This window comes from Liolophura sinensis, chromosome 13 (genome assembly GCF_032854445.1).
Source record: "Liolophura sinensis isolate JHLJ2023 chromosome 13, CUHK_Ljap_v2, whole genome shotgun sequence".
Classification (NCBI taxonomy): domain Eukaryota; kingdom Metazoa; phylum Mollusca; class Polyplacophora; order Chitonida; family Chitonidae; genus Liolophura; species Liolophura sinensis.
The window spans coordinates 6,369,579-6,388,569 of NC_088307.1; the positions used below are offsets into that span (position 1 = coordinate 6,369,579).

Here is an 18,991-nt window from a genome sequence, read left to right on the forward strand (position 1 = left end):
GTTTGTCAGGTCACCAGTTATTCATCAGCTAATGTTTCCTTGATTAGACAAGGCTTTTGACGTATTACATGGACACAACATAGGCCCTGACTGCACGGTTGTTGAATGGATAGCGGGATCTGCTAAGAGCCTCGGAGAAATCAAGGCACCTGTACATGATGGTAGTGAGGAATATGGATAGAGGAAACTGCTCAGAGCATAGGGGAAACCACCGCACCTGTACATGATGGTAGTCAGGTATAAGGATACAAGAAACTGTCCAGAGCATAGGGGAAACCACGGCAGCTGTACGGGATGGTAGTCTTGTGTATGGATAAAGGAAACTGCTCAGAGCATAAGCGAAACCACGGCACCTGTACATGATGGTGGTCAGGCATATGGATAGAGGAAACTGGTCAGAGTATAGGAGAAACCACGGCACCTGTAAATGATAGTAGTCAGGTATATAGATACAAAAGCTGCTCTGAGCATAGGGGAAACCACGGCATCTGTACAGGATGGTAGTCAGGTATATGGATAGAGGAAACTGCTCAGAACATAGGGGAAAATACGGCAGCTGTACAGGATGGTAGTCATGTTTATGGATAGAGGAAACTAGTCAGAGCATAGGGGAAACCACGGCACGTGTACATGATGGTAGTCAGGAATATGGATAGAGGAAACTGGTCAGAACATAGGAGAAACCACGGCACTTATACTTGATGGTAGTCAGGTATATGGATACAGGCAACTGGTCAGAACATAAGAGAAACCATGGCACCAATACATGATGGTAGTGAGGTATATGGATAGAGGAAACTGGTCAGAGCATAAGAGAAACCTCGGCACCTGTACATGATGTTAGTCAGGTATGTGGATAGAGGGAACTGGTAAGAACATAGAAGAAACCACGGCACCTGTACATGATGGTAGTTAGGTATATGGATAGAGAAAACTGGTCAGAACATAGGAATGAATGAATGATTATGGCTTAACGCCACATCGGCAATATTTCAGCCATACCGTGGCGACAGAACATAGGAGAAACCACGGAGCAGTATCGACGGCAGTCAGGTACAAGTGAAATATTCTTGTATCCGGCGTTCAACGCCAATCAAGTAAATAAATAAATAAATAAATAAAAGAACAAGGGACCATAGTCATACTACTGATTACCTGTGCAATTGAAAAGACTGTCGCTCCAAGCTCCATTTCCCAAACAGAAGATTTCCTGGTTCCTGATCATCCCGTCAACAAGGAAACCTTTGTGGCACTCGTAGGTCAGCAATTCACCGCTGGGATAATATCCATTGTCCGCCATCCGGACATTTGTCTTGTTTGCATTTTGGATGTCCCCAGGATCCAGACAGCCCGTTCCATCTATGGAATACAAGAAGGTACATGTGTGCCTGACACTATTTATTTTTCAGGAATTGCACAAACTTAAACCGCCCTCCTTGGATCTACAAATTCAAACCTTAAACAGGTTCTAATCCTTTTTTTATTTAACGATATCAAACAAAACGAACACCAACACCGCATAACATTTTTTCTCAGCGTCACACATCGACTGTGACCACGGTCTTCCTTACACTATAACTTTAAGAAATGTCCCTGTCATACCGACACCTATGCTCCAGCTGGTGAACACTTACCAGTGCCCATACTCTAAAATAGAGAAAAGCTTAGTAGTTTAGCGAAAGAGATACACTCGTTTATAACGATATGTACCCCTACAAATATTTTTTCGAATTTGGTTTCAGAACACCAAATCAGTCACAGCTATAGTCAGTTTCGCTTTTTGAGGTGCATTCTCGTAACGGGGCCGATTTCCCGCTTTAGCATACCCGATCCTTTGTCTTCGGGTTTTTAACGCACAATGATAAACAGTTTGTGGTATATGATTAAGAAGGCATTATATCTTTGTTTTCACCTTTGCGAAATACAATATCTTACCGTTAGAATGTTTTAACAGAGCTATATCCCATATGTTAAGTCAAAGGAGAAGAAAACATAAAAATGATGTCCAAATCAGATGGATTTTTTTTCGATTTTTTTCTTTCAGGAGAAAACGGTATTTTGAAAACAGTTTTGTACCGTGGGTATTTGGGACCACAATTTGGTATATATCGTCTTTGCTTAATAATATTCTATATCAGGATGTGATGGATGTCTATAGTTTATTTCTTTTACCCAGTCGTCTGTATTCAGCTGTCTCTAAAATCAGTGATACTCGCTACCAAAACTGCCTTTCTATAGTGACACATAGCAATACAGGTTCTACATATTGATAGATTGTATATCTATATCATGGCAAGGAAAATGCAGTTAAGTCATAAAGTCTAAGTCATAATGTTAAACTCCGTAAGTCTGGTTTCAACATCAAGAACTCATTGCCGTCATTATAATATGGAAGCAAATGGCATGCTGAGCAATGGGCGTGGAGAGTAATTTGTTCTAAAATAGTTGCACCAACATGCGGTTAAAACAAACTCCACGAAGCAACACAGCTACACTATTGTATCAGCGAATAGACTATATTGTTTTTATAACAGAATTTTCTACCAAGCAACTCTAAAAGCATATTGCTGTAAGATCATACACTATACAAGATAAAAAAATTCATTTATGAAGGTTGTATTATATAAAACGTACTAACAATGTCTGAGTAATTCTGACGTCATCCGATGCAATGACTTCTTAGTGTCGATACAAGGCTTATGGAGTTTAACATTATAAATCAGAACAAAAATTCTGACTTCAGTATCTTTGCAAGAATATGGATTTCAACATATCGATGTGTAGAACTTGTGTTGTTACGTGTCACTGACTAAAAGTAATTTTGGTTATGACTGAATTTACAGACAGCTAAATAATAGACTATAATAAATTTACTGAAACGTAAATTTGTTGTTTATATCGAAACACTGCGCATTATATTAAAGATATAAATATGTTCAAAATCCAAGTGGAACACATTTGTTGGCTTAAAAACAAATTCTAGTGCAAATACCTTTATCTGGATGGTAACTAATGTCAAGCTTGGAAGACCGTAAGTCAAGTTATCTACACTGATGCACCCATTAGCTTAGAATTGGTAGCAAGGCTACCCATGAGCACGCCTGTATGAGACTCACAAATGCAGAACTTCAGATCAAAGCATAAAGAACTGAAATGGTGAATTTAGTAATTTACGGTAATTAGTATTCTAACAGATCACCAACGAACGAACATCCCCCTTGCACAATTGTGCTTTATATGCATACAAAACTTCAGGTTAACACATGCAATCCTTTTTAAGATACCAGTCCTAATATTTTGATTAACAGTGATTCTAATACTAAATACATCAAATCAGGAATTCAGTAATTTACGGGATTTAATATGCACACACCCAATCAACGAAAGAATATCCCCTTCGAGCTATTGTGCTCTACATGTGTGCAAATTCTGAGCTAAATACAAACCATCCCTAACACTTTGTTTAACACTGATTCTTATGCACAATTTACTATATTCCAGAAAAAAACTTGACGAGAAGGTAATTCCATTTGTTTCAACACATAATGCTAATAATAACATCTTCCAAATCATTGTGAATACCATACCAATTCTAAACAACAGTTACAGTGTGAAAGATATTTTAGCCCAATCTAAGGTTATTAATAGCAAACGGCAGGCCCCAAGCCTCAAAAATGTTAACTGGCGCTCACTTTTCAGAAAAATCCGTGTTTCCATCGGTTTCTAAATGCAATAAACCTAGATGTGCAGCATTCATACACAGGTTAGAAGGATCAAGCTTTCAATTTGAGAGGGATGATTCTTTGTTTAATGTAAAATTTGACATGTGCTGCACTGCAAAAAAATGTCGTACATGCACTTGTTTGCATGGGGTGTGGCAAACAATATATTGGCCAGACCTCAGATCTCCGCTCCAGACTGATACTGCATCGACAACATATCAACAAGGAAGAATATTGTAATCTTCCAGTCAGTAAGCACACACGCTCATGCGCATTGTCATTGACTGCCTCGTTTAAAGTCTTTCCATTTTATAAAGTATTAGATGGAAAGCAAACCACCTTAGATGTAAAAGAAACTTTCTTCATAAATAAATACAACCCATGTCTCAATGGTAGTCACCGGCCCTAATACTGTATCTCATAATATGATGATGTACCACGTGCTTGTATAAGTTATGTTGATTAATTTTGTCAAACAAGTTCATTTTTTACTCATTGTATATATTATTCATTGTATATGTACAAATATTATGTCACAGATTAATCTATTGTTCGCAACTGAACAGCTTTATACATGTACGATCTTGTTCCCAGCAACAATTTACCCATGTATTATGCCATGTAGGACCTTGTTCCCAGCAACAATTTACCCATGTATTATGCCATGTAGGACCTTGTTCCCAGCAACAATTTACCCATGTATTATGTCATGTACGACCTTGATCCCAGCAACAATTTACCCATGTATTATGTCATGTACGACCTTGATCCCAGCAACAATTTACTCATGTATTATGCCATGTAGGACCTTGCTCCCAGCAACAATTTAGCCATGTATTATGCCATGTACGACCTTGTTCCCAGCAACAATTTACCCATGTATTATGCCATGTAGGACCTTGTTCCCAGCAAACAATTTATCCATGTATTATGCCATTTAACTAAACCACTGTCTGTTTTGACATGTACGTAACATGTTCCTTAGTTACTGGTAACACATATCCTGTATAAAGACCTCTGTGGACATTCATATTCATATTCCTTGAAAATAACATGAAGTTTGAAACTGCAGTTGGAATATAACAGAATGTAGAAAGTTGAGAGGCGATTTATTTTATATATATATAGGGCATAACTCATTTTCATTAAGAATCAGTCGAACCAAAATAAACATGTCATATTTCATGCGATTGTTGCATTCAACAAATCAGATCGTCTGAACGCGGTTCAATGAACAAACTTCCCTTTCATTTTTCCACATGTGGAATTGGACCGGTCGATACGAGAAATAGTATTATGGTATAAAGCGCAAACGTTTACAGAAGGACGGATGAATGGGCGGACAATACCCGCCATAATATAAAGGCCCGCAATGCGACCGCATAAAGAAAATTTGTGCAGACACCCAGTTATTTTGAGGAAATAAACTTTCAAAAAGAAGCAAACCTGGAATGCATTTAGGAGGAAGAGGCCCAATCCATTCTCCAGATTGACAGCTGAGACTCAGATCTGTGATGTCAGTTGTTTCGTTTTCCCATACGTAACCATCGACACAGGAGAACGTGACGTTGATGTCATGACTAACGATGACGTCAACATCACCTGTCCCATTCTCGTAGCGCATGTCCACATTTCCCCAGGACGGTAACTTGCACGGATCTGAAAATGTGTTGTGTTTGGCCAGTCATGTGTATGTATACTGTGACAGGGTATAAGGGTAAACGGGGGATGGGGGGCTCCGTGGCTCACACAGCGTAATTACCCAGGAGCCTCTCCCTATGCGGTCGCTGTGAGTTGAAGTCCAGCCCATGCTGGCGTCCCCTCCGGCCGTAAGCGGGAAGGTCTGCAGCAACCTGCGGATGGTCGTGGGTTTCCCCCGGGCATTTCCCGGTTTCCCCCTACCATAATGCTGGCTGCCGTCGTATGACTGAAATATTCTTGAGTACGGCGCAAAACACCAATCAAAATAAATAAATAAAATGTATGCATTCTGTGACAGGGTTAAAGTGTCATGTTTGGAGTCTGACCAGTCATGTGTATGTATACTGTGACAGGGCATAAGTGTCATATCTGATGTCTGGACATAGGCATCACAAACAGGTGAACAGACCACTTCAACGGAATAATAGTTATAGCGTCATCCTTGAAGTAAGGATAAAACCCGGGTCGAGTCATACCAAAGACTTGTTAGAGCGTCGCTTCGGTCTTAGCACTCAGAGGTTAGAGCAAGGAAACAAGATTGGGAGTCCCGGTGTCAGAATGGTGTGACGGTCATGCCTGGTGTCTTTGACATGACAGTTCAGTGGCTGTGGCAATTTGGCGACATGAACACCCCTGCCACGAGAAGACACAGTATATGTACACACACCTAACCCCCTCGTTCTCAATTAACTTGTTAATGACGACGTAAAAACAAACATATTAATATACAAAAGTCAACTGGAAATTTATGGTACCCAATTCACCTTGCCTGAATATAAGGCGGCTTGATACTCACCTGGTTTACATTCGGGTACCATCGGCCGCCATTCGCCCAAGGAGCATTCAGCAGTGACGTTCCTTGTATAGAGAAACTCTCCCTCAATGGTTAACTTGTCAATGTGATAGCCACGAGGACAGAAAACTTGCCTTATATCGCCGTCAGATGCAGGATAACCCTCTGCTCTGCCTAAATCGTCATATCCTTGACACGATTCTGTACGGGAAAATAAATTAATGTTTGCTGTGCTCGTCAATTTATTCTCATGCACATACACAATTCCATTTTTATTGGATTTTGAAAACTTCATTTTCAACTTATACGATGGGTTGAGGATACCGAAATGTCCGGCGTAAAACACCGAGCTTTGGCAAGCTACTGTCCCTCATTTGACGTACATGAAAGTCAGGGCACACTGTACATCCACTGGACCAGTCCTAGTCAGTACGGGTCGTCTCCGATCCTTAACGTTAAGCCTGAAGGGTCAGTTCTAGACGCTATCGGTAATTGCACGTGCGATAGTTGGTCACTACACAAAATAGAAATATAAAGTAGTTTGCCCTGTTCAAATCGCTCGGGAGACCTGCAGCCCCTCGGTAATTGCACGTGCAATAGTCGGTCACTACACAACGTCTAATGGAACAGTCCTAATCCGTAATCACGCTGTATCTTATCGATAACTTAGCTACATCTGATGGCCAGTCCTAACCGGTAATCAGGCTGTGTCTTATCGATAATTCTAACATACCTCCAAAAACTTTAACACTAAAAGCACTAGTGGGCGAAGTGTGCTCAAATTGATAATCTATACATAGTTGCCGTCCTTGCCAGGGACGCTGAGACGGTTCCATTTCGCTAATGAAATAGGGAAGCTGGGTTGTGCTGTCAGAACGTCGTCTGTTTTTTGTTGTTGTTTTTTTTTTTTAAATTTGACAGTTCACATTTTCCGAGGACAAAAGGCCAAATGAATCTACATATAACTGGTCAGGTAGTTTAGTTTAATACCGTTACAGACATCATGTGGCCAATAGGCACTTGTCTAGTGAGGTACAAAGATGTGTTATCAAACAACAAGCATTTAGGCAATATATCTGGATAAGCGCAACATGGACAACGATGCATTTATTCAACGTCCTCTTTACTAGTAACCTGTCCAAAACGGCAGCTTGCTGGTATTACAAGCAAGCGATAAGAAAGAACAGCTTAAGCGCGATGCAGGACTAAGTGGGCGGTACACTAACCACTGTCTCCGCAACATGCGATAATGTCCTTATTTGGCCACCGGAACGAGCCCAGCCTAAGGAGTTACATACGCAGGCCATCTGAAGAACAATGCCGCTCTTGGAGCAGTGTGGTACTGTTGTCTCCTCCCAGTCGTCAGATATCCCTATTACTGGTGTTAGCGCGTCTGGTTCTATAGCTACCGTCACCCACAAGCAGAGTGTGACCCTACTTGAACTTGAAGTTGTAGGCCTGAGTTTGCCGAAATCGGCTCCACATGGTCATCAAATTTTCGGCAACGCTACCATCTCAGGAAGCACCTTCCATTTCATTTTCAACTGAATTTAGAGCTCTCTCTGCGAAATAGTTTTGTATTAGTTCGACTTCCTTAAACGCATTATTCCTCTGTCGTCACAAAATTGCTATGTTCGAATGTAGAGGTTGAACTAACATGGAGCGGTGCTGGCGGGAAATGTGCAATTATTGGTCAATAATTATCACGTGCCTCGCTCGGACTCGATGATTTATTTCCCACCCATTCCATTGGCATCAACTTGCCCAAAATCATAACAACAAAACCAAGGCCGTTACATATTAACAAAACGGAGAGAGCGATTGTTTTCGGTGTTATTGTTTCCCCCCTAATGACCCCATTATTTCGTAACGATACGTTAAAATAGAAATATAAAGTAGTTTGCCCTGTTCAAATCGCTCGGGAGACCTGCAGCCCCTCGTTCACGTTTTATTTCTTACCTACCCTATCTGTGATGGACCAGTCTTAGCCAATAATCACACTGTGTCTTATCGATTACTAAGTTATCTCTAATAGACCAGTAATCATACTATGTCTGATGGCACAGTTGTAATCAATAACTACGTTACGTGTGATGCACGAGCCCTCGTCAGTAATTACGATACGTGTCAGTTCTAAGCAGTACCTACGCTACGTGTGATGGACCAGTCCTTGTCAGTACATAAGCTACGTGTGATGGACCAGTCCTTGTCAGTAACTACGCTACGTGTGATGGACCAGTCCTTGTCAATACATACGGTACGTGTGATGGATCAGTCCTAATCACTACCTGCGCTACATGTCACTACGCTACCAGTCACTACGCTACGTGTGATGATCCAATCCTTGTCAGTAACTACGCTACGTGTGATGGACCAGTCTTGTTTAGTACACTCGCTACGTGTGATGAACCAGTAATTGTTGATAACTACGCTACGTGTAATGTGCCAGTATTCATCAGTAACGACGCTACTTCTGATGGGCCAATCCACATCAGTAACTACGCTAGGTGTGATGGGCCAGCCCTTGTCAGTAACGACACTACTTGTGATGGGCCAGTCCTCGTCAGTAATTACGCTACGTGTGATGTGCCAGTATTCATCAGTAACGACGCTACTTGGGATGGGCCAATCCACATCAGTAACTACGCTAGGTGTGATGGGCCAGCCTTTGTCAGTAACGACGCTACTTTTGATGGGCCAGTCCTCGTCAGTAATTACGCTACGTGTGATGTGCCAGTATTCATCAGTAACAACGCTACTTGGGATGGGCCAATCCACATCAGTAACTACGCTAGGTGTGATGGGCCAGCCCACGTCAGTAACGACGCTACTTGTGATGGGCCAGTCCTCGTCAGTAACTACGCTACGTGTGATGTGCCAGTATTCATCAGTAACTACGCTACTTGTGATGGGCCAGTCCACGTCAGTAACTATGCTACGTGTGGAAAACTATGCTTCGTCAGTTTTTACGTTACGTGTCTTTACAGAACAGCATTTATCTAGAAAACTTCAACACAGACGCATCTGACCCCACAACAAATTCACACTTTCAACATCATCGTCATAGGGTTCTGTAACTGGGGTGTTTCTTTCGTCACTTTATAATGAATATGACATGAGATACTCCAAAATCATTGTTTCTACTAGGTTTGTATTAAATGAGAAGGCAATCGATTAGAGTGATTGCTTGGGGTCTAACGTCGTACTTAACAATTTTGCAGACATATGACGACGATAATCGATTAGACGATTAAAATTAGAGAAAACTAATGGAAACAGAAATAATCAAAGTACAAGTACAAATTCCACTATTCTGAAAAAAATAATGTGTTAAATTTAAAAGAAAGCATGTATTTATGTATGCTATGGGTTTTAGGATGTGCTTAACAATTTTTGTCATGTGACGACAAATAATAGAAAGTCTTTTATCTAAATGATGCTACTAGAATGTATTCTGTTATAGCAGCAGATTATTGTATTAAATGTAGCTCGCACATCCTTTAAATTTGACAAACATAATGTGCTAAAATAAGACGGTATGTTAAATATTATACAGAATTACGTTACAATAACGAAATATATTCTAGCATCACTCAGACAACAGAATTTTGGTTAAGATGAACACTTTATTCTTTTCATCAAGACAGAGCCTATCGCTATCAGTACCGGAAATGAATCTCATAGCACCAGAAAGACAAAACTGTATATACTTGTATGTCTTCAGCAGGTCGGGAAAACAAGATGGATCGGCGAAAAAGAAATAAACAAGAGCCACGCAATTTTACCTGCTTCACAACTGGGGACCCTGGGTTGCCATTCTCCGTAATGGCATCTGGCTTTGGAGACACCATCCTTCAAATGAAACCGTTTAGGATATTTGCATCTTATCTGGAAAGTGGAGATGTGACTTAATTGGCCGTCCTCTGTGTATGTTTGAGATATTACTTCCTCAAACCATTTCGCTTCGTAAAAACAAGGTTCTGTAAATTAATAAAAAATCTCAATGGTCTCCTTATGTCAAATGTCTGAAAATTCAATATAAAAATCGTATCTTTGTTTATACTAAAGATAGAACAACGATATAACGGTCAAAATAATCCTTATCAAGGAGTGAATGTATACAATAAAACCATCAGTAGTTAAGCTCAATCGAATTACATTCTAAAACAATGGCATGGGCTAAAATATGCATAACTCTATGTTAAAAAAAATCAATTGGTCATGTAAAATGTCATATTTTATACAGCTAAGATGTTCAAGAAATGTGACTGAAACAAACAGTAAACTTTTAATGATTAATTTGGCACTGCTATTGTCATAAATTACCAAAACGCGAGTATGGTGCGCATTGCCCGTTTATGAAATTTCTAACGAAACAGACGAATAATTTCAAACTACACATGGCGTAAAGCCGCAAATGAGAATCTAAATAACCGAGGACGAAAAGATTAGACACAGAATTTGTTTTCATTAAAAAAAATGTGGAAATCCAATGTCCTGTGGCCGTCTACAGTCGAGATTAAGACATCAGTCAGCACGTTGACCGACTTACTGATTCACTCATGTAGGTGTAATATTGATTGTTTGATTGTTTTGTTTGATTGATTGATTTATTGATTGACTGACTTGTGAGCCCAGATGATTTATGCTTCACACATCTTGAGAATTATTATGATTTACGTTTGACAACAGGTTTGTGGATCGACCACAATCCCAGAAGTACGTGAACTACTTTCGAGTACACTATACATGCTTATTGTGCTTTTTGGATGATGACAGAATAGATTATGTTATTGTTATAAACTACTGTGTTATATATGACAGTCTTGTTCTGTTAGTCCCGCAGAATATACCTCTGCTGGTGCAAAGGGATATTGTTTTAGCTATATGAAGATATCATGTAATAACGACGTAATCTGTTCTATGTTAAAGTTAGCAGACTAGGGATTAGAAAAGCATAAAATTGTGGTTGAGAAAACACGTGATGACCATCAAACAGGAGTCCTGGTGAAACGGTAATCGGTTCAATTCAATTTCATTTGTTCATCATCAAATAGTTTTATTGATTTATTTATCTATTTCATTGGTATTTTCTGCCGTTCTCAAAAATATTTCACTGACGGCGGCAAGCATTATGGTGGGAGGGAATCGGGCAGAACCCCGGGGGACACCCATGATTATCCCTAAGTTGCAGACGTGGAGATAAATCACACCTTAATATTGCCATGGGTGTCTTATTTAGATTTAAAAAAAAGGCCAAATAAATGGATATCTGTCAGAATATTGCGTTTCAGCAAAGTTTCATAAATTTCACAGGGTTGTATCAATGCCTGTGTTAACTCAGACTAGTGAATCAGGTCTCACGGGTTAATGTTTATATTTGTGGTTGGATTAACTCAGACTGGTGAATCAAGTGTCACGGGTTAATGTTTGTATCAATGCCTGGATTAACTCAAACTGATCAATCAAGTGCCACCGGTTAATATTCGTATCAATGCCTGGATTAACTCAGACTGGTGAATCAAACGGGTTAATGTTTGTATCAATGCCTGGATTAACTCAGACTGGTGAATCAAACGGGTAAATGTTTGTATCAGTGCCTGGATTAACTCAGACTAGTGAATCAAGTGTCACGGGTAAATGTTTGTATCAATGCCTGGATTAACTCAGACTGGTGAATCAAGTGTCACGGGATAATGTTTGTATCAGTGCTTGGATTAACTCAGACTGGTGAATCAAGTGTTACGGGTAAATGTTTGTATCAATGCCTGGATTAACTCAGACTGGTGAATCAAGGGTTACGGGTAAATGTTTGTATCAATGCTTGGATTAACTCAGACTGGTGAATCAAGTGTCACGGGATAATGTTTGTATCAATGCTTGGATTAACTCAGACTGGTGAATCAAGTGTCACGGGTAAATGTTTGTATCAATGCCTGGATTAAACTTCATTTTCAAATTATACGATGGGTTGAGGATACCGAAATGTCCGGCGTAAACCACCGAGCTTTGGCAAGCTACTGTCCCTCATTTGACGTACATGAAAGTCACGGCACACTGTACATCCACTGGACCAGTCCTAGTCAGTACGGGTCGTCTCCAATCCTTAACGTTAAGCCTGAAGGGTCAGTTCTAGACGCTATCGGTAATTGCACGTGCGATAGTTGGTCACTACACAAAATAGAAATATAAAGTAGTTTGCCCTGTTCAAATCGCTCGGGAGACCTGCAGCCCCTCGTTCACGTTTTATTTCTTACCTACCCTATCTGTGATGGACCAGTCTTAGCCAATAATCACACTGTGTCTTATCGATTACTAAGTTATCTCTAATAGACCAGTAATCATACTATGTCTGATGGCACAGTTGTAATCAATAACTACGTTACGTGTGATGCACGAGCCCTCGTCAGTAATTACGATACGTGTCAGTTCTAAGCAGTACCTACGCTGCGTTCTCGTCACCGGCCAGTCCTAGTCAGTAACTATATGGGCAACTCGTGAAGAATCAGTCCTTGTCAGTAACTACGCTACATGAGATGGCCCAGTCCATGTCAGTAACTACGCTACATGTGATAGCCCAGTCCTTGTCAGTAACTAAGCTACGTGTGATGAGCCAGTCCTTGTCAGTAATTACGCTACGTGTGATGAGCCAGTCCTTGTCAGTAACTACGCTACGTGTGATAGGCCAGTCTTGTTTAGTACATTCGCTAGGTGTGTTAGACCAATATGTGTCGATAACTGCGCTACGCGTAATGTGCCAGTATTCATCAGTAACGACGCTACTTCTGATGGGCCAATCCACGTCAGTAACCACGCTACGTGTAATGGGCCAGTCCTTGTCAGTAACGAAGCTACTTGTGATGGGCCAGTATTCATCAGTAACGACGCTACTTGTGATGGGCCAGTCCACGTCTGTAACTACGCTACGTGTGTCTTCGTCAGTTTTTACGTTACGTGTCTTTACAGAACAGCATTTATCTGGAAAACTTCAACACAGACGCATCTGACCCCACAACAAATTCACACTTTCAACATCATCGTCAGAGGGTTCTGTAACTGGGGTGTTTCTTTCGTCACTTTATAATGAATATGACATGAGATACTCCAAAATCATTGTTTCTAACCTGGGCCACAAGCCAGAGCACTACTCTGCGACCATGTTCCGTAGACACAGTGGTTCATGTTGTTTTTCGCTATCCTGTAACCCGTGTCACAAACTAGTTTAGCCGTCGCTTGGTGGGGGACACGTTTTGTAACTCTGGCCGTGTCGTCATCAGAATAGATGATTCTCCCGTGAGTAATACTCTCCAGTAATTCACACGACGCTGTAAGCAAAGTAGAGTTTGGAAATAGACATTCTGTTGTAGTTTACATGAACAGTAGACCAAAAGTACATCTACTAGGTTTGTATTAAATGAGAAGGCAATCGATTAGAGTGATTGCTTGGGGTCTAACGTCGTACTTAATTTTTCAGACATATGACGACGATAATCGATTAGACGATTAAAGTTAGAGAAAACTAATGGAAACAGAAATAATCAAAGTACAAGTACAAATTCCACTATTTTGAAAAAAAAATAATGTGTTAATTTTAAAAGAAAGTATGTATTTATGTATGCTATGGGTTTTAGGATGTGCTTAACAATTTTTGTCATGTGACGACAAATAATAGAAAGTCTTTTGTCTAAATGATGCTACTAGAATGTATTCTGTTATAGCAGCAGATTATTGTATTAAATGTAGCTCGCACACCCTCTAAATTTGACAAACATAATGTGCTAAAATAAGACGGTATGTTAAATATTATACAGAATTACGTTACAATAACGAAATATATTCTAGCATCACTCAGACAACAGAATTTTGGTTAAGATGAACACTTTATTCTTTTCATCAAGACAGAGTGAGCCTATCGCTATCAGTACCGGAAATGAATCTCATATCACCAGAAAGACAAAACTGTATATACTTGTATGTCTTCAGCAGGTCGGGAAAACAAGATGGATCGGCGAAAAAGAAATAAACAAGAGCCACGCAATTTTACCTGCTTCACAACTGGGGACCCTGGGTTGTCATTCTCCGTAATGGCATCTGGCTTTGGAGACACCATCCTTCAAATGAAACCGTTTAGGATATTTGCATCTTATCTGGAGAGTGGAGTTGTGACTTAATTTGCCGTCCTCTGTGTATGTTTGAGATATTACTTCCTCAAACCGTTTCGCTTCGTAAAAACAAGGTTCTGTAAATTAATAAAAAATCTCAATGGTCTCCTTATGTCAAATGTCTGAAAATTAATATAAAAATCGTATCTTTGTTTATACTAAAGATAGAACAACGATATAACGGTCAAAATAATCCTTATCAAGGAGTGAATGTATACAATAAAACCATCAGTAGTTAAGCTCAATCGAATTACATTCTAAAACAATGGCAAGGGCTAAAATATGCATAACTCTATGTTAAAAAAATTCAATTGGTCATGTAAAATGTCGTATCTTATACAACTAAGAAGTTCAAGAAATGTGACTGAAACAAACAGTAAACTTTAAATGATTAATTTTGCACTGCTATTGTCATAAATTACCAAAACGCGAGTATGGTGCGCATTGCCCGTTTATGAAATTTCTAACGAAACAGACGAATAATTTCAAACTACACATGGCATAAAGCTGCAAATGATAATCTAAATAACCGAGGACGAAAAGATTAGACACAGAATTTGTTTTCATTAAAAAAATTGTGGAAATCCAATGTCCTGTGGCCGTCTACAGTCGAGATTAAGGCATCAGTCAGCACGTTGACCGACTTACTGATTCACCCATGTAGGTGTAATATTGATTTTTTGTTTGATTGATTGATTTATTGATTGACTGACTTGTGAGCCCAGATGATTTATGCTTCACACATCTTGAGAATTATTATGATTTACGTTTGACAACAGGTTTGTGGATCGACCACAATCCCAGAAGTACGTGAACTACTTTCGAGTACACTATACATGCTTATTGTGCTTTTTGGATGATGACAGAATAGATTATGTTATTGTTATAAACTACTGTGTTATATATGACAGTCTTGTTCTGTTAGTCCCGCAGAATATACCTCTGCTGGTGCAAAGGGATATTGTTTTAGCTATATGAAGATATCATGTAATAACGACGTAATCTGTTCTATGTTAAAGTTAGCAGACTAGGGATTAGAAAAGCATAAAATTGTGGTTGAGAAAACACGTGATGACCATCAAACAGGAGTCCTGGTGAAACGGTAATCGGTTCAATTCAATTTCATTTGTTCATCATCAAATAGTTTTATTGATTTATTTATCTATTTCATTGGTATTTTCTGCCGTTCTCAAAAATATTTCACTGACGGCGGCAAGCATTATGGTGGGAGGGAATCGGGCAGAACCCCGGGGGACACCCATGATTATCCCTAAGTTGCAGACGTGGAGATAAATCACACCTTAATATTGCCATGGGTGTCTTATTTAGATTTAAAAAAAAGGCCAAATAAATGGATATCTGTCAGAATATTGCGTTTCAGCAAAGTTTCATAAATTTCACAGGGTTGTATCAATGCCTGTGTTAACTCAGACTAGTGAATCAGGTCTCACGGGTTAATGTTTATATTTGTGGTTGGATTAACTCAGACTGGTGAATCAAGTGTCACGGGTTAATGTTTGTATCAATGCCTGGATTAACTCAAACTGATCAATCAAGTGCCACCGGTTAATATTCGTATCAATGCCTGGATTAACTCAGACTGGTGAATCAAACGGGTTAATGTTTGTATCAATGCCTGGATTAACTCAGACTGGTGAATCAAACGGGTAAATGTTTGTATCAGTGCCTGGATTAACTCAGACTAGTGAATCAAGTGTCACGGGTAAATGTTTGTATCAATGCCTGGATTAACTCAGACTGGTGAATCAAGTGTCACGGGATAATGTTTGTATCAGTGCTTGGATTAACTCAGACTGGTGAATCAAGTGTTACGGGTAAATGTTTGTATCAATGCCTGGATTAACTCAGACTGGTGAATCAAGGGTTACGGGTAAATGTTTGTATCAATGCTTGGATTAACTCAGACTGGTGAATCAAGTGTCACGGGATAATGTTTGTATCAATGCTTGGATTAACTCAGACTGGTGAATCAAGTGTCACGGGTAAATGTTTGTATCAATGCCTGGATTAAACTTCATTTTCAAATTATACGATGGGTTGAGGATACCGAAATGTCCGGCGTAAACCACCGAGCTTTGGCAAGCTACTGTCCCTCATTTGACGTACATGAAAGTCACGGCACACTGTACATCCACTGGACCAGTCCTAGTCAGTACGGGTCGTCTCCAATCCTTAACGTTAAGCCTGAAGGGTCAGTTCTAGACGCTATCGGTAATTGCACGTGCGATAGTTGGTCACTACACAAAATAGAAATATAAAGTAGTTTGCCCTGTTCAAATCGCTCGGGAGACCTGCAGCCCCTCGTTCACGTTTTATTTCTTACCTACCCTATCTGTGATGGACCAGTCTTAGCCAATAATCACACTGTGTCTTATCGATTACTAAGTTATCTCTAATAGACCAGTAATCATACTATGTCTGATGGCACAGTTGTAATCAATAACTACGTTACGTGTGATGCACGAGCCCTCGTCAGTAATTACGATACGTGTCAGTTCTAAGCAGTACCTACGCTGCGTTCTCGTCACCGGCCAGTCCTAGTCAGTAACTATATGGGCAACTCGTGAAGAATCAGTCCTTGTCAGTAACTACGCTACATGAGATGGCCCAGTCCATGTCAGTAACTACGCTACATGTGATAGCCCAGTCCTTGTCAGTAACTAAGCTACGTGTGATGAGCCAGTCCTTGTCAGTAATTACGCTACGTGTGATGAGCCAGTCCTTGTCAGTAACTACGCTACGTGTGATAGGCCAGTCTTGTTTAGTACATTCGCTAGGTGTGTTAGACCAATATGTGTCGATAACTGCGCTACGCGTAATGTGCCAGTATTCATCAGTAACGACGCTACTTCTGATGGGCCAATCCACGTCAGTAACCACGCTACGTGTAATGGGCCAGTCCTTGTCAGTAACGAAGCTACTTGTGATGGGCCAGTATTCATCAGTAACGACGCTACTTGTGATGGGCCAGTCCACGTCTGTAACTACGCTACGTGTGTCTTCGTCAGTTTTTACGTTACGTGTCTTTACAGAACAGCATTTATCTGGAAAACTTCAACACAGACGCATCTGACCCCACAACAAATTCACACTTTCAACATCATCGTCAGAGGGTTCTGTAACTGGGGTGTTTCTTTCGTCACTTTATAATGAATATGACATGAGATACTCCAAAATCATTGTTTCTAACCTGGGCCACAAGCCAGAGCACTACTCTGCGACCATGTTCCGTAGACACAGTGGTTCATGTTGTTTTTCGCTATCCTGTAACCCGTGTCACAAACTAGTTTAGCCGTCGCTTGGTGGGGGACACGTTTTGTAACTCTGGCCGTGTCGTCATCAGAATAGATGATTCTCCCGTGAGTAATACTCTCCAGTAATTCACACGACGCTGTAAGCAAAGTAGAGTTTGGAAATAGACATTCTGTTGTAGTTTACATGAACAGTAGACCAAAAGTACATCTACTAGGTTTGTATTAAATGAGAAGGCAATCGATTAGAGTGATTGCTTGGGGTCTAACGTCGTACTTAATTTTTCAGACATATGACGACGATAATCGATTAGACGATTAAAGTTAGAGAAAACTAATGGAAACAGAAATAATCAAAGTACAAGTACAAATTCCACTATTTTGAAAAAAAAATAATGTGTTAATTTTAAAAGAAAGTATGTATTTATGTATGCTATGGGTTTTAGGATGTGCTTAACAATTTTTGTCATGTGACGACAAATAATAGAAAGTCTTTTGTCTAAATGATGCTACTAGAATGTATTCTGTTATAGCAGCAGATTATTGTATTAAATGTAGCTCGCACACCCTCTAAATTTGACAAACATAATGTGCTAAAATAAGACGGTATGTTAAATATTATACAGAATTACGTTACAATAACGAAATATATTCTAGCATCACTCAGACAACAGAATTTTGGTTAAGATGAACACTTTATTCTTTTCATCAAGACAGAGTGAGCCTATCGCTATCAGTACCGGAAATGAATCTCATATCACCAGAAAGACAAAACTGTATATACTTGTATGTCTTCAGCAGGTCGGGAAAACAAGATGGATCGGCGAAAAAGAAATAAACAAGAGCCACGCAATTTTACCTGCTTCACAACTGGGGACCCTGGGTTGTCATTCTCCGTAATGGCATCTGGCTTTGGAGACACCATCCTTCAAATGAAACCGTTTAGGATATTTGCATCTTATCTGGAGAGTGGAGTTGTGACTTAATTTGCCGTCCTCTGTGTATGTTTGAGATATTACTTCCTCAAACCGTTTCGCTTCGTAAAAACAAGGTTCTGTAAATTAATAAAAAATCTCAATGGTCTCCTTATGTCAAATGTCTGAAAATTAATATAAAAATCGTATCTTTGTTTATACTAAAGATAGAACAACGATATAACGGTCAAAATAATCCTTATCAAGGAGTGAATGTATACAATAAAACCATCAGTAGTTAAGCTCAATCGAATTACATTCTAAAACAATGGCAAGGGCTAAAATATGCATAACTCTATGTTAAAAAAATTCAATTGGTCATGTAAAATGTCGTATCTTATACAACTAAGAAGTTCAAGAAATGTTA

At 39.7% G+C, this 18,991-nt stretch overlaps 1 protein-coding gene across 1 annotated transcript in view; it reads right to left on the bottom strand.

Moving 5' to 3' along the window:
* The window catches only part of LOC135480095 (sushi, von Willebrand factor type A, EGF and pentraxin domain-containing protein 1-like), a 52,732-nt gene that overhangs the window by 9,778 nt on the left and 23,963 nt on the right, over positions 1–18,991 (bottom strand). Inside the window, exons 7-10 of the mRNA XM_064759849.1 lie at positions 10,002–10,196; positions 6,220–6,417; positions 5,169–5,381; positions 1,156–1,359 (exon numbers count right to left, since the gene is read on the bottom strand). Coding sequence (XP_064615919.1) covers positions 1,156–1,359; positions 5,169–5,381; positions 6,220–6,417; positions 10,002–10,196 — 810 coding nt within the window. The remainder of the gene's footprint in view (positions 1–1,155; positions 1,360–5,168; positions 5,382–6,219; positions 6,418–10,001; positions 10,197–18,991) is intronic.